Here is a 25543-nt window from a genome sequence, read left to right as displayed (position 1 = left end):
GGTCGGCTACACGGTTATACGTGTATGACCGAACCAAAACACGTTTTGTACAACCTCGGATGATTTTCGAACGAATTATTCATTACTCAACGTGTAAATTTACGCTAATTTGTGTAAATAGCGTGTTTTTTACCCCAAATATTCACCAAATACACGGGACTTGCTAACAGTGTAGTTGCGGAAAGCCCGTTCTTACCTATGCTCTAACGTAGTTTTACTTTGCAGTTTTGGCCAAAGAAACAACAACATGGAGGCAGTTGAAGCAAAGTCCGAAATGCCGATGTTCCAGTACTGGGCAGACCGCTGGAATACAAGCAACACAGGGTGGCAGATCAAAGGCGTGTTTTCGTAAGTACGAAATAAGAAGACGATGGCTTGTTCTCGACAGTGTAGTGCTAAAATGTGTGTTAAAGAAAGCGTTCGCTAATTAATGCCGAATTCCACTAAATTGATTTCTTGCTCTATCCCAAGTCGCCGGTGTGTAGTGCGCCATGCACTACACATCGGCGACTTGGGATAGAGCAAGAAATCAATTTAGTGGAATTCGGCATTAATTAGCGAACGCTTTCTTTGACTGACTGCCCAGTTGTGCGCAAGATTGGCACCAGATGGCAGCGTTTATCTACCTCTGGGTATGGCACCCAGAGGTAGATAAACGCTGCCATCTGGTGCCAATCTTGCGCACAACTGGGCAGTCATGACAGACTAATCTAATACCCTTGTGCACAAAGTCGTTCTACGCAGTGTTTTTAGTTTTTTTATATTTGGAGTCTGTACAAGTGTTTCGGCTTTTCTCAACTCTACCAAAGCAAACGGCACTTGGCGGGAAAACATTAAACTGGCCGAAACAGGACCTTTCACCAATATGTGCTGCCTTATATACCATAAGTTGTGCGAATTGTCATCGCAAGCACGTGCGCGCGAGAGTATTACCAAAGCCACAAGTTTGCGTGCGAGCACTCGCTCATGGGAAACGCATGCCATTTGTATTTTCCTACTTATAGGGTGTATTCGCTGCACGCCATATTTCTGGGTGCTGTCTAGAGCGCATGAGTGAGTGAGAAAAGCGTATTTATTAAAGGAATAGGATTTAAAGAAAAGTTTATTGACACTGTAAACTGCAAGACGTAAATCACATCAAGATCTCTTGATAAAGTCATCCAATTGGGACGGGGGAAGGCTCAGTAATGGCCCACTTTAATAGGTTGCTAAGACCGGCAATTTTGATGGTATGGAATGCACGTTGCAAAAGAACCGGGGAAGCTCGCCATCAGCACGCGCTCAGCAGTCGCGCACACAGCTATGGCCGCCAATGAATACTCCCTATAGGAGGTATTCAGTGGACGCCATATTTGTGGGTGCTGTTTAGAGCGCATGCTCAGAACGATCTCACATTAATAGCCTGCTAAGACCGGCAACCTTGATGGTGCTAAATGCACTCTCCAAAAGGACTGCGGAAGCTCGCCGTCAGCACGCGCTCAGCAGCATCGCACACGGATATGGCCGCCAGTGAATACTCCCTATAGACGCTTTGCAGCATCTGTGCATGGGCGCCGCCATAACTGACCTTCAGTTTTTGTTTCCCCTTATTACGTTTACTTCACTTCATTATTACCATAGCAGGCTAGGTCATTGCCATCCTAGATTTTATTCTGTCTTTCTCCCCAGCATTGGGCTTTGTGGAGGCTTGTCCACACCAATTTCAGTGGCTTGGTATCTTGGTAAAACAAGAGAAGGTCAGCAATGGCGGCTGTATTCTGGCGCGTGTGTAAAGCGTCTATACTTGATAGACGCGGTGCGAGATGCTTCTTTTCCTACTTTTACTTAATCGATGTGGTGCGATTTTATTTTCGATTCCGCGGCTGTAACGTCGGTTGTGCGGCAAAAAAAAGAAAAAAAGAGAGAGAGAAAAACTGTGGTGGAACTTGCGATGCTAGACGTCGGAGCTGCAAAATCGCGAAAAATAAAAAAAAAAAAAATAGCACCGTGTGAATAAAGTTTTAGTGTGGAATAATGCTGTAAAAGGTAACGTCGCGAGCCTATACTCTGTTTCATACTTAGTGTGCAACGCTGTCAGAGCTATTGACGAGAGCGCGTGGCTGCATCTATGGGTTTGTTTGCGCGAGAACGCGTGCAAGTGATCAACAAGGTCAAGCCCCATGCTCGTGCCGCTAGCTTTGACAGCGTTGCACACTAAGTATGAAACAGCGTATAGCTGTGTATTAATTCGGCATTCCATTTTCCCGTACCCTCGCGCTAGTTATACCCCGTACAAGTTCGACTGATCCTTGAACACCTCGCGTGTTTGTTTACCCCCCTAAATGAGCTCACGTGCTGTTGTTTCCTCGCGACCTCGACCAATGACGGGACGCGCACGGCTGCCTCGTCATTTCTCGTTCCATGACCGATCTCCATGCTGTCCTTTGATTGGCGTGCATCTGCTTGCGTTCCGTAGTGAAACAGACGCACGTTGGAACACCTGCTGGGCCTACACGGAGAGAAACTGAGGGAGAGGGGAGGACGAGAGCGCGCGGGGATGTCAGGGCGCCCAACTATGATTGGAAGGATTAGAGGGTAGACGCAAAGGCTAGCTGTTCTTGTCTCTGCCTCCTGTCTTCGTTCCATCCGAGCGAACAAGAACGTCCTCTGTTCTTCGTGGCGGGTCTGGCGTTCGAACCCCGAATGCCAGCGTCCGGTGTCCGGCGCTTGTTGATGCGTACCCTTGCTGTGGCCTTCTGTATAATGGCGCAGAAAAATTCAGCACTGGGGCTTTCTTATTTATAGGGGGTGGTGCATCGTCACTATCTAGGGTCACTGGCTGCCTAAGAAACGCAGAGATTACACTGTTATGCATAAGCATAGCCTCCTCCATACTCCCAAAGCCTGGCAGTTCGACGATAGAGCCATTGAGTGCCCGGTGGCAGACTTAGGAGCACGAGGTTCTGGTAGCGCAGAGCATGCAAGAGCCATTTTTCGGGGAACCTGGACGTCAGCGCATAACTTTTGCAGCGGCAAGGACCCGAAACAAACTTGTTCGCTCAGGAGGAGTGGGTTTCGGCGTCTCGCCGCAGCGGGGCGCCAGTCACGCGGCTCTCCTCTCATCTGATGCCTGCCGCTCCACCTTTTTTATTTCGGCGGCCGCTTCTCGTGCGATCTCCCAGGCTTTTTTAATATATAGGAAGCTATTGTACACATAAACCGCCCCCCCCCAAAAAAAAAAAAAAATAAGAAAAAAAATATTGTTTTTCTTAGCAGCAAAAAAGTAGGCTACGCATTTCCAAATGCTCATCGTCCGCCCAAATGTAGCGCTAGCGGTCCGAACCAGCTGCCAAATTTTAAGAACTAAGCGTTATCTCATTCAAAAGTTATAAATGATTTTCTGAAAATTTCAAAGGGAAAATGGTGCCCATTTTCACCCGTTTTTGTTAAATAAACGTCATGTATTGCAGAGCTCCATGAGCCGCCATTTTACCCATTTAAAGGTTTTAGAAAATCGCATAACTTTTTCGTAAGACAACGGTCCGCTCTGAAAATTTAGCATCTGGTACGAATCATTAGCACTTCATTTGGGCCAAGAATGAGCGTTCGGGGATGCATAGTACATTTTAGCGCCTAAAAAGAAAACATGTTTTGTTTGTTCTCTTTCGTTTTTTTTTTTTTTTTGTGCGTGTGAGTGTGCGTGTGTGTGTGTGTGTGGGGGGGGGGGGTAGAGGGGGGAAGTCACCCTGTAGGAGGCAAACATGCTTCGAATATTTTTCAGACTTGTCGCAGATAAGTCTTTTATTGTGTCTGCCGCAAACGCCATATCTTTTGTATAACGTATGAGGGTTGTGACTGTGGCTTAAAGGTTTGGGGACTATTGTACACATAAGGGGGGATGTCTGAGTGACCGCTTTGTGAAGCAAGTCCTATTTTTGTTCCTTGCAGTGGAGCACGTAAAATAGCGTCTGCCTGCTTGTACGGCTTAGCCGCGAATGGTGCTTGGTATCCATTTTTGTTCCAAGCTATTTTTGCGTGTTTGACTCCTGAAATCGTCTGCCGTCGGAAACGGGTGCTCTAAAAAGCGAGGCATCGAGAAAAATAATTGTAATTATTTTAGTATGGATTTTTGCTTATATGTTCGAGTGGCGGCACTCAATAAAACAGAAAAGCCCCTCGGTCTCAGATAGTCATTGGTATACCCGCGTTCGAATATGCCGTAAAGCCAACGGGCTTAGGTCAGTTGGTCTACATACACGTTTACAACTGGACCTTAAAATTTGGTCCCATAAGTCCAACCCCTTAAAAGAAGCGAGCTAATCAAATTTCGGGTTTTTACGCCGTGTGCCAAAGGAGTCGCTCTGGCACGCCCCAGCAAAGAACTCGGGTTTATTCTCTACCACGTTGGGATCTTCTGACGTGTTACCGAAACGTCGGTTGCGCGGCACTTTCACCGCTATTGCCCTTCGACCGACTTCCTCGAGTGTTACTCAGGTATTAAACAAAGTTGTATAAATGAGCCAATGAAAAGAGTGTCATTGAACTTTTTATAAAAGTGTTTTGGATGGTGCAGTGATCATACTCAAAATTTGCAAATGTAGGTTTCTAGGGGAAAAATTCAGAAAAATTTATCCTATGCGTTGGAGGTAAACAAGCAAACCGTCGGGTTGACGCCGCTACTCGCATATCGTATTACACAGGCTAGGATCTGCTCGATCTGCTATAGGGTGTTAATCTCTAAGACGCCTCGACGTTTTTGAACCATAGGTGTCATAATATGCGTGTAGTAGCGTTAACTCGTCGGTTTGCTACTGTTTTTCCCTGGCGTTTAAAAAAAAGTTTTTATTTACGCGCATTTTTTCCCCAGGAATCTAGATTTGAGAAATGCGAGTGAAATCAGTGCACCACCTAAAAACACCTTCGTGCAAAGCTCGACGGCGTGCTGTTCACTGGTTATAATTCGTACGAATCATTTTACGCCCAGATATAGCGCTCGAGGACAACCCGTAGGCTCTACTACCATGCTTGCCATGCAAGCAGTCGACCTGTTCGCCCGCTCGCGTGTCATCCGGCGCAATAAAAAGCGATATCGTGTAGGATGCGCATGTTCCCTTTCATGAACGCAGGCTCCTGGAGAAACATCAGGACGTCATTCTGGCTGGAAAAGAAGACGCCCAGGTCTACATTCCAATGTGTGGAACGGCACACGAGTTGAAATGGTGAGGGCGGTTATCATCCGCTTCCGACCACCCGACGGAGCCAATCACTCGGCGCCCGAAAGTGCATCGTCACGGCTTTCCTTCTCTTTTCTGTGCTTGACCGGCTAAACAAAAAAAAAAAGAAAAAAAAAAGCGCTGGATCGCCGTGCACTCACGGTGTGTGATCAGATTAATGTTTAATCAATGATAACAAACGCACGAAGACGACGAGCGTCGTGACAATGCACTTTTGGCTCTGCATGATTGGCTCCATCGGATGCTATAGCGTCGTCTGCGTTCAGACATATCGTGAAGCAATGTGTAATGCCGATGCTGTGACAGCGGGAAAGAACGTACGGCTCGAACACCCGCTCGCCAAAACGGCAACGAGATGACGAGGCGATTCCATGGCGTCCTTTCGAAGACTTCAAAGCCGCGGTCCCACCGCCGACATATCACACAAAAGACAGTCTGCGCACACTGTGTTTCCTCCTCGTACGACCGTCCTGTCATGTCGGTCACACAGAAACTGTCTGTAGACATGTTGGAGGCATGCGCGAAGGGAACATGCTTGGAACATCCCTGAGGCGTGTCTGGAGAAAACGACACCGCGTCTTTTGTGTGATATACGAGAAGTGCGCCTGCACCTCTGCGGCCCCTTCCCTCGTCGTCGCGGTCGAGATTGTCCGTTTGGCGAGCGACGAGTCCGATGCCGGCTGCAAACAACACTAGTGGAAGCTTGGAATCATCGGGTTAGCTTAAGCCGACACCGACAAAAAGATGACGGTTTTGCCGCGCGTCCCACTGCCTGCGATGAAAGCGGCGTTCATCCTTAAATTCATTCAGGTGGGTGTTCGACAAACAATGAAATACCGACCACGTATACTTTGATCAGCTCTGGAGGCAGGGGGCGCGAGCGCGTTTGCAAGACGCCATTATGTCATGATGGCTTCACACCGGGTGGCTCTGTAGCGTTCGATGTTTCACGTGCCACGGTCGAATACAAGCATCTGTCAGCATCCGTAGATGCGTGATAACAAAACTTCTGGGCAGAAAGAAAAAGAATTATGCAGCTTGCAGCCGCAGCGTCCCATTAAACATTCCGTTCAGCTTTAATATTTGCGTTGCTTTCTTTCATGCTCCCGGGAGCACGTACGATTCACTTTACATGATAGCGAAGCCAAAGCTACTTGCCAAAGCACGTTCCCCCGAACGATGCTTGCACTGTACGAGCACACGTGCTTAGCAGCGACACTGAAAGCTCAGAACTCGCTCTTGTAGCCTCTGCTACGCTGGCACTTATAACGGAACGGAGTATAAAAAAACTGTAGTGGGGAAGCGTAATGAAGCAAACGCGAGACAAATATTCTAATTCGCTCACCTGGAGCGCTGCTCAAAACTTGAGAACTACGGGCGTGCGAACTGTCTAGGGTCAACACCAACCAGAATAGACCGTTATAAAAATTCCGCGTTAGCGCATGTCCGCCATAGCTTGCTCACATATTCTGAGCACGTATTGGAGACGAGGCAGCTGCGTCACGCGCTTCATGTCAACAGACGAATGGATAGACGCTACCGGCTGTACCCTTTATATTGGGCGGCAGCTAGCGCCACTTATAGCCTAGTTGTACGCCATTCAAGTTTCTTTAGATAATTTTAACCAACCAGTGGCGACCGCCAATATTGCTCGATGAACTCATGAAAAGGGATTACCGTCGAAGCCTCTGCGCTAGAGGTTTCACGTCATCACGGTGATATTGAGCAAATACGCACATTGGACACGAGCGCTGCGTCAAGGTTCGACTGAGCCCCGGGTCTAATCATCGTGTCAAACCGTGTCATGATCTTTTTTTTTTAATGCCGGCATAAATAAAAAAGAATCTCGTCGCAGCAGTAAAATAAAGCAAGGCGAATTAGACCTTTCCGGAAAATCTGGGGAGACCTCGCTACTATCCCACATTCTACCAAGCTGCGAAGAGAATTGCGGGGTTTTCCGGTGTACGGTCGAGCTGACTGCTTCGTGTACCCTGGGACCGGCACGATCCTTTTCTGTGTTGTCGTTGTGAGTTAAGAACACACAAAAATAAAAATGAAAAACATAAAACATAGTGATTGCACACCCCGTTTCGCTTTCCTTGCGTCTACTTTGCGCTCTGGTTCTGGTTCTGCTTCACAAACTATTAGACTTCGTCTTCTACTCCTGGGTGATCTTTCACGTGCCGTACTGGGGTGAATATTGGTCTATGGCACTCCCTCTGCCTCTGGTAGTAAGACAGCTGTTTGTAAACACTTAAAACTAAAAAGTGGTACTTAAATGTGACTTCTTGACCCTCGTGAACAGGTTTTACGCCATGGGTCATCGCGTCGTCGGCGTGGAATTTGTGGAATCGGTTGCTCTGAAGTTCTTCAACGACAATGGACTTCCTGTGGAAGAGTCCGTGTGTCCTGTGCTCAAGTGCAAGATCTTTCAGGTAGCGCTGGCAAGAGGCCTCACGCCGGCCACCTTAATTAAGCTGATAATTTCACCTATCTATACTCTGTTCACCTTTAAGCTGAGACTGCAGCCAAAGCTACGAGCGCTTCAAAGCAGCGACTTTAAAGGGGCCCTCCGGAGCTTTCTGAGATCGTCTGTTTATGTTGTTATATTGCGTAGTAGGTGCAAGTTAATATGTATACAAATTTAGTTTTAGATTACAAAACCATTTATTAAGCAGATGGCAGTAGAAATATATCGGGACTATTTTCTCTTGGAAAACAATCCCCCATTCCCTGCCCATCGCTAAAACTTGACCAATGGAAATGCTGCATCTCGTGGTGAAAGCGAACGTCATTATCGCAACACTTTTTAAGCTTGTTGTAAATTAGGGTTTGAGAAAAACGTAAACTGATTGTGGTGCGAGAAACATAGTTCGCAATTATCGTTCCAAAACCAGCGAACTGTGTTTTCTCCCCGCAAGCTTGTTGCTAGGGGGTGATGCGTCGGCGCGTCGGGTCGTCTGCTTCCCGGGGCGTGTGCAGGCGTGTGTTGGCGGGACACGTGTTCCTTCTTCCCGTGGATCCCGACTCCGAAGCCAGCTTGGCGATCTTTCTTCGTCAACGAGTCAAACTTTTCCTTGTCATCTGTAGAATGCGACTGCGTATTCCAGTAGCAGCGCGACGGTGCGGTGCCACGAACGACGACTGCCGAGCATGAAGTCCGGGCTCCTTGACGACGGTCTGCGCTTGTTCGAGAGATTCCTCCGCGCGTCGGCGGTCGGCCGCGTTGGTGACGCGCATTGAAGCCGGAATCGTTCGCTTGCTATTGGCTGACGCGTAAAGAGATGCCCCTCCCATTTTCCGGGGTCATATCAGAAAGGGGGGCGTGCCTGGGACTTTGATAGCAATTTTAATAGGGAAATCGGCCGCGCATGACCGTAATTTTAGGATTTTTAGGATCCTTAGGGCCCGTAGATTGAGTTAAAGGGGTACTCCACCGATTTTTTGAGCTACCTCAACTAACTATATTTTCTGACTCCCCGGCCTTTACTCTCTCCGGTATGCTATTTAGAATCGCAAAATTCATAATAGGTATTGTGAAATCGGCAAATGAAAATGATGCAAAAAACAACATTCAAATATACGCGCACTTTTCAGTGCCGTGACGTCAGTGGCAGGCAGGCTTGCCAGTCAAGCAAGCAGCCAAAAAATAGAATATGCCAATCATTTGTTCCGTGCTGGAGCGCGGGTACTGCAGTGAGCTTCCCAAGCATTCATTTGACACCATGAAACTGCCTCGAATCATTTGGGAACAAAATCTACAGCCCAAAGAGTGAAGCCCTGCCTTCCACTGACGTCACTTTTTCATTGTTGCCAGTAGAGACTTCGAGCTTGAAAAACACGGTGAGGACCAATACTGTAAATTCAATAACTTTGCAAAAAAACAATATTTTGACCTAATATTTGGGATACTATTTTCACGATGTTTGTTGGTTAGTTTAGCAAAATTTCAAGCAAATCGGAGACAATGAAAAAACCAGTGGAGTACCCCTTTAACGCCATAATAGACCATCGCAGAACGCTCCGGAGGGCCCCTTTAAGGCCAAACGCGCGATCGTTTGCGAACTGTGTGTTGTCATATGTGTATGAGGACTTCTAATATGTAGCGCAATGGTTGCGAAGCGTCTCCGAGATGAACATTATTCTGTGATAAAAGATCTTCTGGCTTGCCTCGCCACTATTGTTGGAACTAAATCAATGTTGCAAATTTTGGAACGGTTATCAGACGCTTTTCTTTTTTTTTTAATCCATCGGCTGAAAAGTATTTTTGCTACAAGTGTTACGACGCGTAGCAGTCTGCGTATGTCAATTGCACAATGACGTTAGAAGAGTGGCTGGATGGCACGTAATAAGGACTTTTTGCGAACCGTTACCGTGTTCCGCGTACCGCACTACACCGAAAATTGTGAAGCGTGCCTTTAAGCGCGCGTCCGGAGTGATGCCGTGACTGCGGGGTGGGCGCTCAAGAGAAGGCTTTCCAGTACACCGGTGGTGCGGTGCGCGGAACACGGTGACGGTTCGCTAAAAGTCCCTAATAACAAATCTGGATCGCGTGTGCACATACCGTGCTTACTTGCATATGCGTAAGGTTTTGCATATGTTTAATAGCGGAACTCCACGGAGCGAATATGCGACGAATGACTCACGGCTCGCTTTGCGCACGACGCAGCAGCCACACTATGATGATGCCACGCGCATAGGAAAATCTTTCGGGCGAAATTCTTCCATTTGTTTTGCAGCGTATTCGCCCCATGGTGTTCAGCCTTAAAGAGAGCCCGTTTTCCGAAGAACGAATAGACGTACGTCACACAGTCGGAGCCATTATTTTTTTCTTGTGTGTGTGTGTTTTTGTAGTGCATACCTGTTTTGAATAATGCCACCCGCGGTTATTTTCACAGACTCCCGATAAGAGGATTCGAATATTCGTCTGTTCCGTGCTCGACTTCAATGGGTGAGTGTTGCGCTCATTTCGCTTCGTGCAACCGTAAAGCCGGGGTCACGCTGCTCAGTGTCGTACCAACTTGTTTTTGAGTGTGTGTGTGTGTGTGGGGGGGGGGGGGGGGGAAGGGGAGGGGTGGGGTGGGGAGGGGAGGGGCGTACCAACTTGTTTTTGAGTGGGGGGGAATTGTCTTCTCGCCTTCTCATTCGCTCCTCGCCGTTTTTATCCGCGAATCTTGGAATCTCATAGGCTGCCGAGCTACAATGAGATGCTAGGGTGTACCACGTTCTGCGTTTCTAAAGTTTTCAGAGATATTGGGGAGTTTTAAAATCACGTACGACAATTTTAGCGCGTGCTAGCACTAAATTTGGCGCTTGCGTTATCGCACTCTACACAAGAGTGTTTTAGAATAGTGTATAGTGTTTCTCTTCCACGACGCAAAAAGGGGAGGAGGAGGGTACGGGAGAGGGTACGGAGTAGGAGGGGGGCATACCCTCCCCTCCGTACCCTCCCCTCCTCCTCCTCGAGAGTTGCGTTCTAATTTCGCATTACAGGGATTTGTAAACGTCTTTCAATGTTTTATATATATCTGGAACCTTGCGGTCAGGATAATTACAGTCGATGACAGGTCGAAAATGCAGTTACTTAAGTCCCTCTAAGAGATTGATATCACATTGTCGACCAATTGCTTCTTTTTATTTTGAGAACGAACTGATTTCAACGCTGCAGTGTGCGATCTTATTTGTCTCGTTCTTACTTTTTCCTTTTTATTTTTTCAGATTATGCGCCGGAGAAATGGACATTGTTTGGGACAGGGGAGGGCTGTCCTCGATTGAGGAATCACTCAGAGAAAGGTAAGTTGTCGCTGCGTTCATTACGGTTCGGAAATGCGCTGAAGCAACGCTGCTGAATTGAATACATGCATCGTGTTACGGATGGCAGCCAGCAACAAGATCGTGCTATAAAAAACAACTTGAAGAAAATATTTCATAAATCATGCAGCGCACAAGCTACTCTACGTTTACGAGCCATTTGTGTGCAACACGATCAAATTTATGTAACATAGAGTACGTGAACGCAGCTTGGCAAAATCCTCCGTGTAAGGAAAGTACTGAGTGTTTGGGAAAACCGACAATGTTTTTCCTATCGCAGAAAAAAAAAAAAAGACGCATTGTTGTGGTTTCAGTTTCTGCTCAAATGTTGCATTGGCGCCTTGGAATAGATGCCAAAGTTTGAAAATTAATCCTTAATTTAAAAGTTATCAGCAATTCTATAAAATAATATATGGGAGAGTTGGACGCGTTCCCGGTAGCGTCGGCCATTCGTTTCCTCGCATCCGCGGGATCGTGGTCGCGGTCACCATTTTTCCTTAAAGGAGCAGTGCAACGATATTCAATTGGAATGTTTTTCACTTTACACAAGCTTACTGGCACTAGTGGGACTCAAGGATACTCGCACGCAACGCCACTGACCAAGAAACTCCTTTGTTGCGCTGTAATTTCAAGGACAAACGCGAGAGTTTTCATTCAATTTCTCCTTTGCAAAATTTGATGACGTAACGTGGGGATCGCAGTACACCCCAATGACGATATTTGAATGCGGTTCATAGATATGACCCAAGCATTGCGTGGGCACTCGATTTGGGCTCGTGATAATTGCTAGCTCGAGAAGCATTCGGGTAGTGGCCCGTGTCCAATCGCTGCAACGATGACAATAGCCGATACATAACAATGTCTGGAACTCAACGCGTGTCCCGTGCTTTGCCAACTTCAGCGCGTGGCTATGATCAACATTGGCGCCATATAATCGGCTCCAGATCACGTGGCCGCTTGTTCTGGCTGCGAGTTGAGGAGGTAAACGCTGGTCGTTTTTTCTTTAATTTTTTTCTGGGATTTCTATTGCGTGGGGTGAAAAACGAATGCGTGTTTCATAGGTCATTAACGTCAGAGATCCGTTCTAAGCGGTATTTGCGCAAAGTACAAACATTTTTGCATCGCCCCTTTAGACATTTTCAGAAATGTCTTGTATCTTTTGAAATAGCTAATTGACGGTGTGTTCTTAAGCTCAGCGTTTTGACCAGATTAACTTCTCTGTTCTTCCTTAACACACATCTTTCTTTGTCATTGATTATTTAACTAAGACAAATTAGATGACTGCCTAAACATTGATTGAAGGGCTCATGGGAAAGCCCGGATTGAAGTATTTGCTCATGACAAGCATTCCAAGCTTCCTTTTTTTTTTTTCCGGCCGAAAAATAAAGTCCGCGAAACGTTCAACCACGGCCGGACTGGCAGCGCGCGCTGTCTTTCGCTTCTTACGGCCTTTGCGATCGCCCGGGAGTCAATGGCATTTTTTCTCCGTATGTAGTTCACTTGCTTGTCGCCAGGGGCGCAACCACCTCACCCCACTTAAAGCCCCTTGATAGAAGCGTTTTTTACAAGTACCCGCCAACCATTGTTGTGGAAGCGCGCGAGACACGTGCGAGGAGCGGGTGCTCCGCCGCCATTCGCTTCCAAGGCCCGCTCATTTCAGTGCTGCGCCGCCATTTGCTTCCAAGGGCCGCTCGAGACATGGGCCTCGTGCACTCGCGCATTTGACGCTACTTGCAAGACAAACGCAAACACATCGAGGGGCTTTAACCCCACTTAAAGCCCCTCTATGTGTTTGCGCTTGTCTTGCAAGTAGCGTCAAATGCGCGAGTGCACGAGGCCCATGTCTCGAGCGGCCCTTGGAAGCAAATGGCGGCGCAGCACTGAAATGAGCGGGCCTTGGAAGCGAATGGCGGCGGAGCACCCGCTCATGGCACGTGTCTCGAGCGCTTCCACAACAATGGTTGGCGGTACTTGTAAAAAACGCTTTTATCAAGGGGCTTTAACCCCACTTCACCCCACTTCAACCCACTCGGAAAGTCCTTTCGAGCTGCTTTGCGCTGGTGTTCGAGCTTCGTAGGTTGTTGTTTTGGCAACGGTTCCTCAGAATACTTCTAATTAAGCATGCAAAGACGGTCACGGACAGAAACGAAAAATCAGCTATGCGCACAAGCCCTCGAGGAAGCACTTTAGACTGTAATATGCACTGTGCGAAAATTGGACGGACTACTACACCCTCGTCTAGAGCAGCTGACCGACTTCATGTGCGGTCTATGAAATGATGATGCAGAGCCCGCCAATAGATAGATTGTGCCTGCTTGCATTTCACGAGAGTGTACAAATTATTATTATTTAAAGTTCCTCCACGGGTAGAAGGGGTCCGTCTCCTCCTGTTCTTGAGTTGCAACCAGCGACGTAGACTTTCCATTTTTCCGGGGGGAGGGGGGGGGGGGGGGGTGAGGGGAGGGGGGGAGGCATGCAGGGGGGCAGGTTGAGGGGGGGGTGCGCGTTACTTTCTCGCCAGAACTGGAGATTGAAAATAGATTGAAATGGAATCCACGCTGGGATTCCATTTCCTGTATATATTTTGTCAAGAAAGGCAATGTGGGCGTTATTTTGTTTACATGCCACTACTAGAAGCTCGTTACATGGCACGTAAACAGCGTCTCGGTAAGGATCATAGCCCGGGCCCGGGAACGAGCTCTGCCCCCCCCCCCCCCCCCCCATCCCCCTGATCTCACCAGGGGGGGCACGAGCCCCGATGCCCCCCCCCCCGCCCCCGTAGTCTACGCCTGCAATTGCAACAGAAGCCCTGGAGCTAAAGACGAGTATAGCTTTTCCGCAATTGCATTCGCTGTCTCTACTTACTACTTTTTGCTCCCGAATCTCTCGGAGATGTGCGTCAAATATCCCCCGTTTTGGGCTCATCGGAAGCGCATTAGATAGTTGCTGAGGGTCTAAACGTAAGGATCAGGTGTCAAAGGCTATAAAAATCTCGGCCGCAAGTTGCGACAGCGCTGAGGTATACTGTCAGACGCCCTCTGTGCAGACGACAAAGGGTAGCCCAGGGGTGAGGTGACAGCGCCCCCCGCGAATCGCGGCGGGATGTGGAGATTGCCCCAATTTCAAAGGCCGTAAGATGAGAAAGAGAGCGCGCGCTTCCAGTCCGGCCGTGGTACAACGAAAATTACCACGTGAAAACGCCCTCGTGCGTGAACGCCTCACGTGGTGTTGTTTAAGTTGCGGGCTTTCTTTTTAAGCAGGAACAGCAAAAAACACGAAACGCGTGTCATGCCGCAAGTACAGTGCTTACCAAACGTATACAAAACGCGAGAACTGCGTTTTTTTTTTTTTCTTTTGTGGCAGCACTACCCTGGATGAAGCTGAACAACGGCTCCTTAATGTAGCACTTAAGGATAGTCTGCTGATTGCAACATCCAAATAAACTACTTCCATAAATCCGCCACCGCGCGCTGAATTTTGGGAACTTTTGGGCCAAGAGTGGAGCGCGTATGGATTTTGTGTTCCAGTAATTCCCACAATGCATAATGTAACATTACACATGCGATGACGCGAATCGAGTTTTGGGATAAGTCTATTCGTTTTATCACCTAGTTAGTCTTAATTATCTGAATAATTATTTATTCATTTCAATCAAACAAATACCGGCACTTGCACAACGTGTTTACTGACAACACACACTTAGTCTTGTTCGAGCAGGGCGGTTCGTTTTTGTTCAAAATTGGAGCATGTTAACTAAAATACCCCGTATATTGCTGTCGTCATTTCCTGCTTTAAGTTATTTTATACATATTTGATGAAAGTTTGATCTAATTATATAGATGAACATGAAGCTTTTTAAACCGCCGAAAACACAGTAACAATGATTTGCTGAGCAGGATCATGCGAACCCGGTTGATCAAATTACCGGTGAAGTATGCAGTGTTCAGCATGCCCGACCGTTAATAAAAAAAGTCAATAAAAAATCACAGAAAACCAAATTAAGTTTAAATTGAGGCTCAGTGAATAGTATTTCTCAGTTGGTCAGGACGGTTAATTGATCTACATTTTTAGGTTATATATATTTTAAAGGCCCTCAAAATGCGGCTTTGAAACCGTTCTGTAATGTTTTCTCTCTCTGTCTCTCTCCGTGACATAGATACATCGCCGTGATAAAGTCATTCCTGGCACCGAACTATTCCTACGGTTTGTGGGGCGTCATTTACGATGAAGGTGCAGTCAAGGGTGAGTCTCGCGGTCTTGAATATATATTCTTGTTCACCAAAATGGTATCTTAAATGTATGAAATTTGAACTGTCGAAAAAGTCGGTAAGCTAGGCCGCATGAATCCCTAACTTGTTGTCTTGTTTATTGCCGCGTTATTTATTTATTGCCGTGTTATTTATTTATTACATTTTTCAGCATCCCCTTATTCGTGTGATCGGAGATGATATATTATTGGAATATAATTGGTACAATCTCCCAAAAGCCATTTGTTGTTGTCAAGAAAAAATTACTGTTTTGATGTATAGGTTGGCCACAATGTTTCCAACGCAGAAGATCGAACCGTAAAAATCGGCTCTTGCTCATATAAAGCTTGAACTTTCTCTAAAGGTGCACTTACGCTGTGCATTGTACCTTGTAAACTTTCACGGCGTAGTTATTTTCTTGTAAAAAGTTACACCAACAAACTTGTCGAAGTTAACGACGAACGTGTTCGCAGACGACCAGGTTAGCGATGAATATAACTTGTCTGTGTGACGCCGTCTCTCGATGCGTGCAGCTTGCAGACAACTTACTCCGTTGTCTGCTAGCTGCGGCAGCCACGAGGAGAGGGGAAGCAGCCGCCATCTATCTTCGCGGACATTACGAGCGCCAGGCTAGATAGCCGTCTCTGCTGCCTCGTTGAATCCGGTATCTCGGCGCCGGCAGCAGAATTCTCTCCCGGCACCACGCGACTGCGTGAAACGCGTGCGTTGTTTCGGACCCGAGACGCTTACCCCACTGAGGAAGTATGTGGTGCTGTAGGCGCTGTCTAGTGCGAAGGAGTCAGGTGAATGGTATTCTCCTCATACCCTGTCGCAGGCTAAAAAAAAAAAAAAAAAAAATAAGAAAAAGCAGGGCAAGGTGTTTTTTAGAGCCCTCCACTCTTTACTTTTTAGCCGAGAGAACGCCAGCGTTCAGTCTGCTAAGGTGGAAAGAGTGGAAGGCCTTGCGGGAGGGGCTTGTCATGCTCCTCTTAATCCGCAACGGATTGTAGACAAGTGTTTGGTTGCAACTCTCATGTGCCCTTCGCTTGATCTGCGCCTTGTCTCACATTCCGCCGATTTGCGTTATGACCAGAGTTTCCCAGAAGCATGCCCGAGGGGGTCCTGCGAAAGTTATTTGGTGAGTGAATCCGGTAAACATTTCAGCGGTTATGCGATTGTTCCATTTGGTGCACGCAAAACGGTAATTTTGCTGTACACGATGCGCAGTTAGGTCATGGTGGTTAAAATTATTTGTTTAGTTAACAAAACTATTTCACGCCGAACGTTCATTCTCGGCGGAAGAAAATATAATTATTGTTCTTATCTTTTTAAATAATTACATGAAGCTGTGACGCAGCATTTTTTTTTCATTCATGATGACTATGACGGAAATTTTCTTTAGAATAATGTAACACCGAATGTATTTTAGATTAAAAATAGAAGAGTGCGAAAAAAAAAAACTGTCACATTCGGTTATCATGGTAACATAAATTCTTTATCACAATTTATCGTGTGATTAATTATTACTAATAAAATTACTTTAATTGTTTATCAATAAATAAAAAATAAATTTAGAGATCATACTTCTATAATATATATTCATATGGAATACTTCATACGGGTTTATTTCCGTGAAATATTGTAAACAATAATTTCATTCAACGGTTATCACTGAATATTTACCATTATTACCGATTATCATCAATAAAATTACAATTATATATCAGTCAATAACTATGCGTATAGCGCAAAGAACTACGCTAAAGTTAATGTGGCCCCGTCGTTAGAGTCTCATAAAGTGCCGCACAGGACGGGCTTTGGTTATGCATTGGTCTGTCATACACACACCTTCTAGAAAAATCGAGGTCTGGGAACATACCCCTCTTCCTCCATAGAACTTTATCGCAGTCAGATACGGCACCAACCCCTGCCTTTACCTTTCGACACTCGGGAACCGAAAGAACTTGGCAAAGAACAAAGAACCGAAATTAGAGTACCACCGAGCCGAGCAATATACAAGGTGCCGTTAGCTCGGCCTACTAGTAGACGAAAGGCAACGCCACAGCCCGCTGCCGCAAACGAAAACCACCACCGCACCGCTGGCACAAGCGCCGTCGAGCAGCCGACGCATCCGCGCTACCGCGGCAGCCGATGTGCAACTGCTCTCAAAGGTCAAAATACAAAAAAAAAAAAAAAAAGACCAATGAAGGCAAAATACGAGGCCGAAATTTTAGCTAACCAAAATATTTGTTTCACCTTAGCAGGATAAATTTTTAAATCAGCAAACAGCAACAAAAATACGTGTCTCAGCCTGTTAAATCAATTTTCCGGTGTAAATTCTTTATAGAGCACCAACGAATAAGCGATGGCATTCAAACAGCTGACCGGAAGTCGCTCGAAGATTCCGGGGGTTGCCATAAGTGTTTCACGGGCACTGGCCATGGGCGGACGCCGCCATCTTTAGCTCTATCGGGATGAGCCCCCATCAAATAATTGAGGTTGGCCAGCTCAGCTGAACTCAATTATCGTTAGCGACTTAATAATATTTGGCGCCGCCGTGTCCGGCCGGTTAACCCAACATATTGTTTGGTTATCTCCGGCCGATCGCGATTGGGTAAACTGTCGTTGGCTTAATGACAGTTGTGAGCGCTATCGTAACTAGGCTAGTGTGATGGTCTTATGGTGCGATGGTTTGGTGACCTAGCCGAGGTAACACTGCTCATAGAAAGCGCGGTCTGCAAACACTAGTCACCGCAATATCCGTGGTTCGAGTGCCGCGTGTCAAGTTTCCTCCTTGACCTCATTGCCACGCGGCATTCGAAGCGTAGATCTCGGGCTGACTCGCATTCGAATCTGTTTGCAGACTGCCTTTTGTCTGCCTCCGGCTTTAGTGTTTGTCGCATTTTCGGGACGTCTCATGGTCTGGTGGTTCCAAGGTTTGTTGCTCTAAAGCCACTGTCCTACTGCTCATCCTACAAAAGACACGGTGTTTGCTGCAGGCATGATGGCAGAGTTATCTGCAAACACGCCTGAAGAAAGTTGTATGTTTGTTTTATACGTATGTACACTTCGAACATGTCTCCAGACGGATTTTGTAGCACCAATATGTGACGGGACTGTCATACAAGAAAGGCCCCAGACATTGTCTCCAGACTGTTTTTTTGTACAATGTATTAGCAGTGTGACCGAGGTCTGATGGTCACTTTGATGTTTTAACCGTACCGTTTGCGATTATTGTTCGCTGCAATTCCAGGGGACGACGTGAAGCTCACATGCGTGGAGCAGTTGCCCCCCAGGCCGGCCGGCTTTACGACTGCACTGATGACGGAGTGTCTGTGGCATGTGACGGCATGACGACGCATCAAGCTTTTCGTCGGCGCTTTTCATCGGCGTTATCAATAAAATGGATCGTCATGACAAAAATACACTAACCGTTTTTTATCTGAAATCTCTATAGACTACTCGGGACACCAGCCGAGCTCTCCTTTTCTTGTTTTTGAGGTTCAGTGCCTTAAAAGCGGTACTGTTCTAAATTTAAGGGATCCAAGCCATTTCGACTGTTACCGATGAGGTCACACTGGTGAACTCTAATTCCTCTATGTGTGTTGTTGTTAGTGTTAGTTGTTAGTTAATTCCTCTATGTGTTAGACTTTCAGAATTCTCGGAGGAGGGTAGGCTACTGAGGGGAGGGAAGTGTACGAAGAGGAATTTATTCGGAAATTGTGGGATAATTTTCCCCGCTAAATTTGGCTGAAATATTTTTCTTCTATGTTTAACGGGAAAATGTCCCCGCTAAATTTAGCGGATAAATTTCTCGCCAAATTTAGGCGCCGCGTGATGTCACGAGAGTGACGTCCCACGTGACGTCACGTATGACGTCATTATGGAAAACGTCCCATAATGCAACGCGCGGTTACGCCGATGTCAACGGCGACGCCGCTCAAGCCGGAAACGTGCACCTAAGAGCTGCGGTCTCAATTCATTACATTTCCGAACGCTCGTTCACCGCCCTAATGTAGAGCTAGAGGTTCGAACCAGATACCAAAGTTACAGAACTAACCATTATTTTATTCATAAGTTCTGTGAATTTCTACAAATTTCAATGGGAAAAAGACAAAGCTCTCAAATGCACAGTGTTCTATGGCGTTACCGAAAACAGCCGAAAGTGAGCCCCATTTTTCCTTTGAATTTTTCAAAAAATCGTTTATAACTTCGCAATAAGATAGTGCTTATAGTGCCGAAACTTTGGCACATGGTTCGTACTGCCAACGCTACATTTGGGTAGACAAGGAGCGTTCGGCGACGCGTAGTTAATTTTTCCGGCGAAAAAAAGCTCGTAATATTAGTTTGTCTAGATACGCTGTATATTTTTTTTGCCCGTTCTTTTGAAGGTTATTTTGGTAATATCGCACACGGCCTGGTGATAGTTACGAAAACACAAAAGGGAAGGAAATTGGCTTAGTAGGGCGGGTGGAGAATATTGTGTTTTTGGTCTTTCGGCTAGGTGGCGCGAGCCTTTATTATAAAGTGTGTACAGCCGTTAACTTCCATCCATCCATTCATCTAGCCACACTCTTACGGGCGCCACGGGTATCAACCGATACGCAACAACAATTTTGGGACTCATACTTCCCAGCGTCTTGGGTTCTTGCATAGTAAGTTAGTAACTGACAAAGTGGGAACGACGGGCCACCTATTTCGGTCCCCTGGCCTCCAGCATGCGCTCGTTACCTTTCACCATGCCTTTGGTTGCACGTGCACGCTCGAGGCAGAGAATGACGCCGAGACTAGCCTCCTCTTCACTCACAAAGCCTGGCAGTTCGACGATGGAGCCATAGAGTGCCCTGTCGCAGATTTGGAGTGCGAGGATCTGGTACCACAGAGCATCAAAGAGCCATTTCTTGGGGAACCATTATTACCGATTATCATCAATAAAATTACAATTATATATAAGTCAATGTCGCCGCTGCGCAGCTTTCGCAGCGGCGAGGACCCGAAACAAACTTGTTCGCTCGGGACAAGTGTGTTTCGGCGTCTCGCCGGAGCGGGGCGCCAGTCACGTGGCTTTCCTCTCATCCGTTGTCTACCGCTCCACCTTTTCCATTTCGGCGCTCGCTACTTGTGGCAATCTGCCAGGCTTTGTCAGTATATAGCAGGCTATGCGCCGAGGTGTTGTCCAAGGTGGGAAGCTCGCGCTGAAGGCGCGACAATCGAAACTTGTCCCTGTTGTTCTCGGTGACCGCCGCACGAGTGCATGCCAGATCAACAAAAGAAAATCTTATTGGCAGGGACTTTCTAGGTCAACGGCGAGGAAAAGCTTCTAAATTTTAAGCGTCCCCAATAGTCCCTTTTGAAAAGTCTATCAAGTTAGCGATTGTATGCTGGTGTCTGGTGCCTGATGTACAATAGACAATGCGTCGGATGCAGAATTGGTCACTGTACTGTCGCCAGCTCTTGCTAACCGCGCAAATGTATAAATCAGTTCATTTTCAGCTGGGTTATGAAGCTGTTTTAGCTGAATCCAACTGGGACACGTTTCCTGACCCAGATGAAGATGAACTAATTTCAGATGGACTTGGTCTTTAGCGTGCAAAGAACAATAGTAGTTCGTGCAAGAAGGCAGGTTGTAACGCCCCAAATTGAAATATACAAAATACGGATTTAAACTCGTATTATCTGATTCTTCCATGCCAGCTCTGGCATCAACACCCCTTTTTTCTCTACCTTCGGTTCTCCCTCCCCCCCTTCTTTTCCCCTCCATCTCGATTGGACACAAGTTGCGTGTTTCAAGTATAACATTTGTTTATTTATATTCTAGCTGGTACTCTCTCTATGCACAAGCACACGTCGCACAATCTAGCATTACTTTTGCATCTTTTCTTTTTGTTGTCGGACTTGTGAAGCGAATATCCGACCAATGCATTGCTATCACTAAACCAGCGCTAAAAAAGCTCTTGAGTTGGCCTTTTAATGCCTATTAATTTTTTGAATTCCCTTGCTGCTAACGGTCTCGGAGAATGACACAACGCACTGGTTCAACAACACGCAGTCCTTTATTCCGCTCGCATGGTCAATTGCCCTCGGCCCCCTCGCGTTGGAAATATTCACTGACGATTCGGCAGGCGGGAAACCTGGGCCAACGTTTTGAACTTTGGGTTTCCCACAAATTCATAAACACAGACTTGCGTGAGTTACTTTTTAAAAAGTAATTTATTACAGATACAGATAGCTGGCCAAAATGTATTTAGGTTGCAGTTACAGTTACCTAAAAACAAAAAGTAACGCGTTACAGTTGCAGTTACTTCGTCACCGTAGCGAGTTCGTTGTAAACGTTGGTGGCGACTGCACTCTCGCATTCCCACCCATCACGTCGAAGAGAAAGACGCTATTTTCGGTGTTTCAAGTCGGTACTCTTTCTACAACATAGATGGCGACAGCATCAGTCTTCTGCACACGGTGCGTTTGCCAAGTTTGTTTAGGGTCAGTTCTCCGTGCGACACTGCGCAAGTGCGATGCATTCTGGGAGAGAACTCAAACGGTGTCAGTGCGTGTGAAACGAACTCGCTATTAGTTACTTTCAAAACATTTTCGTGGTTTTCTATTTACTATGAACACATTGATGACAACACACAATGACTACGATTTATATTTATTTGGCACCCTCAGTGTTTGATAGAATGTCCAGCGCAGCGCGATGCGCGAGGCGCGTGCTCTTTAATTCCTTTTCCTTTACAAGCTGTACATATATACAACGAGACTACAGCGCTATATAAGAGTCTGTGTCTCACATCTTCCCTTTTCTAACAAGGAAAGTCAGGTGGCGTAACGTTTTGGTCGAATAACACATCTTCCACTTGTCGTGTGTGTGTGGCTCGTGTCGGTACATGCAGGAACGAACAGAGGTACATTCGGTGTACTTTTTCGACGATGGGTGGTTTCGGCGGTCGCTTCAGGCATCGGGACTAAGTGTGTCCTGTTGCGGCGAACGGACGTATCGCCAGTGTCCACCCAGTATGATCTCGGCTCCTCAGCTGACCTGTGGACAGTGCCGAACTTCTCGAGGTCCACTACCCAGACGTCCGTGTCGACGTTCAAGTCAGGAAGATTTCGCACCCCATGGCGGGAATCAAACCAGAGTTTCTGCTTCTTCCTGCTTTCTTCTTCGTGCGCCCTTAGTTTCTCTTTGTCTGGGAGACGAGGAAGCAGGCTGTTTGAAGAAGTTGGAAGAGTTGTTCTGATTCTTCTACTCATTAGTAACTCCGCAGGTGAGTAACCGTTCTTGAGGGGGCTCGCCCTGTAGGTAAGAAGGGTCTGGTACGGGTCTCCCGACTTTTTCAGGGATCCTTTGATTATTTTTACAGCAGCTTCTGCTAGACCGTTACTTTGTGGATAGTGGGGACTTGAAGTTGTGTGTCTAAACCCATATTCTTTCGCAAACAATGCGAACGATGAATCGGGTCCTTTGGAAAACTGTGGTCCGTTGTCACTGATTACTACCTCCGGTATGCCGTGTCTTGCAAAGATGGACTTGCAGTGTGTGACGACAGCGTTGCCAGTCAAGCTAGTGAGCTTCACTAACTCGGGAAACCTCGAGTAGTAATCTGTGACAATCAGCCACCACGACCCTCCAAGAAAGAAAAGGTCCATGCCGACCTTTTGCCATGGTCTTTCCGGAAACTCCGTGGGCTTCAGTGGCATTTTCCTGTTTCCTTTCTGTTGGAGGCAAGTCCTACATGACTTCACCAAATTCTCAATGTCAGCGTCGATTGTTGGCCACCAGACTGCGTTTCTTGCCCTCGCGCGGCATTTATCTATGCCAAAATGGCCTTCGTGCAGAATGCGAAGAGTTGCTTCCTGGAGCTTTTTCGGGATGATGATTCTGATGCCATGCATAAGGACGTCTTCGACTTCGGTGACATGGTCTTTATGCGGCCAGAACTCCTTTAGGCAAGGCTGCAGATCACGATGACTTGGCCAGCCTTTTTGTGTGAAAGAGCGGAGTTGGCGGCAGGACTCATCTTCTTCTTGTTCCCTTTTTAGCTCTTGCAACGAAGGGGAAGCAACTGGCAGCGTTGAAAACAGCTGGTTTATGTAGCCTTCGATCTCTTTTTCCAGCTCGTTGTCTTCGATCTTCCCTTGTAGCGGAGACCTTGACAAAGCGTCAGCGGCGGTGATGTCTTTGCCTGGAATGTACATGATTTCAAAAGCGTACCGCATTAAGCGCATGCGCATCCTCTGCAGTCGAGGTGTCAGGTCGTCAATCGCTTTCGACCCAAACAGCGAGACAAGAGGTTTATGGTCCGTTTCCAGGCAAAACTTAGTTCCGCAGACGTAGTCGTGAAACTTCTCGCAGGCCCAGACGAGAGCAAGGCCTTCCTTTTCGATCTGAGCGTAACGGCGTTCAGTCTCGGTTAGTACTCGGGAAGCATAGGCAATGACAGCGTAGCGACCGTCGTCTTGCTGCTGACGTAGGACAGCGCCCAGGCCATACGAGGAGGCATCCGCCGTGACTTTAGTTGGTCTCTTCGGGGAGTACATCGCGAGGACTGGATCTGATGAGAGTAGTCTTTTCCAGTTTGAGAATGCTTTTTCCTGCGCGGTCTCCCAGACGAACTCTTGCTTTGATGACAAGATGCTTGACAGTGGTTGTAGCAACTCCGCCATGTTAGGTACAAAACGACCCAAGTAGGTGGCCATGCCCATCAGCCGTCGGAGTTCAGTCTTGGAGGTTGGCCTCGGCATCTCAGTGACTGCTTTTATCTTGTTCTCGTCAGGTCGAACGTGGTTGTTCTCGATGATGTGCCCCAAGTACTGTATCTTCGTGACGCCGAACTGGCATTTGTCTCTGTTCAGGGTCACGCCTGCGTCTCGAACTCGCTCTAGAGTAGCGCGGAGTCGTTGCTCGTGCTGTTCCTTCGTTGATCCCCAGACAAGGATATCGTCCATGTGGCAAGCAACACCTTCAAGACCCTGGAGAATGTCGCTCATGCGCCGTTGGAAGTGTTCCGAGGCAGAGCAGATACCAAATGGTAGGCGATTGAAGCAAAAGCGACCGAAGGGCGTGATGAAAGTGGTCAGCGCTTTACTCTTCTCGCTTAAAGGAATCTGCCAAAATTCTGACGTGGCATCCATTTTTGAGAACCAGGTGGCTCCTTGCAGCGTCCCAAGGGTGTGTTCCACCGCCGGAATGGGATGCCATTCACGTAGGACGAACTTATTGAGCTCTGTGTAGTCTACACAGATCCTCAGTGCTCCTGACGGTTTGGGTACCACCACCATTGGAGCACACCAAGAGGTGGGTTCTGTTACGGGGTTGATGATGCCGATTTCTTGCATCCGTAGAAGCTCCTCTTTTGTCTTCTCATACAGAGGTAGAGGCACCCGACGAGGAGACGTGAGAGCATGTGGAGTGGCGTCAGGTCGAAGCAGTATGTCACACTCCTGTTGTAACTTGCCAAGACCTTGGAAGACCTCAGGGAAGTCTTTGTCGACGTTCAACACCGAAACAGAGTTGAGGGAGCTGAACAGTCCCAAGCGATTGATGGCTGGCTTGCCAAGAAGAGCGGTGCGGAGTAGCGGAAGGATGTAAACGTCTTCAACGCTTTCTCGGCCGTTCAACTTGAAATGGAGTTTGGCCACCCCCGAGATGCAAAGAGCTTTTCCATCAGGTCCCTGAAGACGACGCGTTGTGGGGTTTAGAGGGATATGCTTGAAATGCTGATGGTACTGTCGTTCAGGAATGACATTCTCGTCCGCCCCCGTGTCGATCATGAAGATCAGTATTTTCGCTTCTACTTGCGGAGCGACTTCCCAGGTTGACGAGGCAGTTTCACCCACCAAACCAAGGAATCCTGGCTCTTTTTCGATTGTCTGCAGCATTTGCACCGACCGGCAAACAGTCGCATAGTGGCCTTTCTTTCTGCACTTTTGGCACGTGCCACTCTTTGCTGGACAGAGAGCTCGCGCGTGCCGCTCTTTACCGCACCAGCCACATGAGCGGGCTTGATTTTTCTTGCCGCTGCCTTTTGTGGGTTGATGCTGAGTCTTAGACGGTGGCTTGGCGTCGGAGTCGTGTTTAGCAAACTTGTTCTTTCTCACGTGTAGTGCATCCACGGCTGCAGTTTCTTTGGGATGGCCTTGACGGAGTTCTGCCTGTTGCAGCTGAACAGACTCGTTCTGACGCGCAACGGTGAGTGCCTTCAACAGATTGAGGTCGGGGTCTAACTGAAGAGTTTGCGACACCTTGTGATTCTTGAGGCCTACGACTAGCCT

The 25543-nt window shown here is 47.3% G+C and overlaps 1 protein-coding gene across 1 annotated transcript in view; it reads left to right on the top strand.

The window, feature by feature from the left end:
• The window catches only part of LOC8030405 (thiopurine S-methyltransferase), a 29697-nt gene extending 13280 nt beyond the window's left edge, over positions 1 to 16417 (top strand). The window contains exons 2-8 of the mRNA XM_040223382.2: positions 226 to 348; positions 5106 to 5198; positions 7519 to 7648; positions 10112 to 10164; positions 10932 to 11006; positions 15181 to 15266; positions 16365 to 16417. Coding sequence (XP_040079316.2) covers positions 248 to 348; positions 5106 to 5198; positions 7519 to 7648; positions 10112 to 10164; positions 10932 to 11006; positions 15181 to 15266; positions 16365 to 16417 — 591 coding nt within the window. The 5' untranslated portion in view covers positions 226 to 247. The remainder of the gene's footprint in view (positions 1 to 225; positions 349 to 5105; positions 5199 to 7518; positions 7649 to 10111; positions 10165 to 10931; positions 11007 to 15180; positions 15267 to 16364) is intronic.
• Positions 16418 to 25543: the final 9126 nt, after the last annotated feature.

This window comes from Ixodes scapularis, unplaced genomic scaffold, assembly GCF_016920785.2.
Source record: "Ixodes scapularis isolate PalLabHiFi unplaced genomic scaffold, ASM1692078v2 ptg000120l_1___fragment_2___debris__unscaffolded, whole genome shotgun sequence".
Classification (NCBI taxonomy): domain Eukaryota; kingdom Metazoa; phylum Arthropoda; class Arachnida; order Ixodida; family Ixodidae; genus Ixodes; species Ixodes scapularis.
The sequence above is the reverse complement of the archived record's forward strand: the minus strand, read 5'-3'. Positions and strand labels throughout refer to the sequence as shown.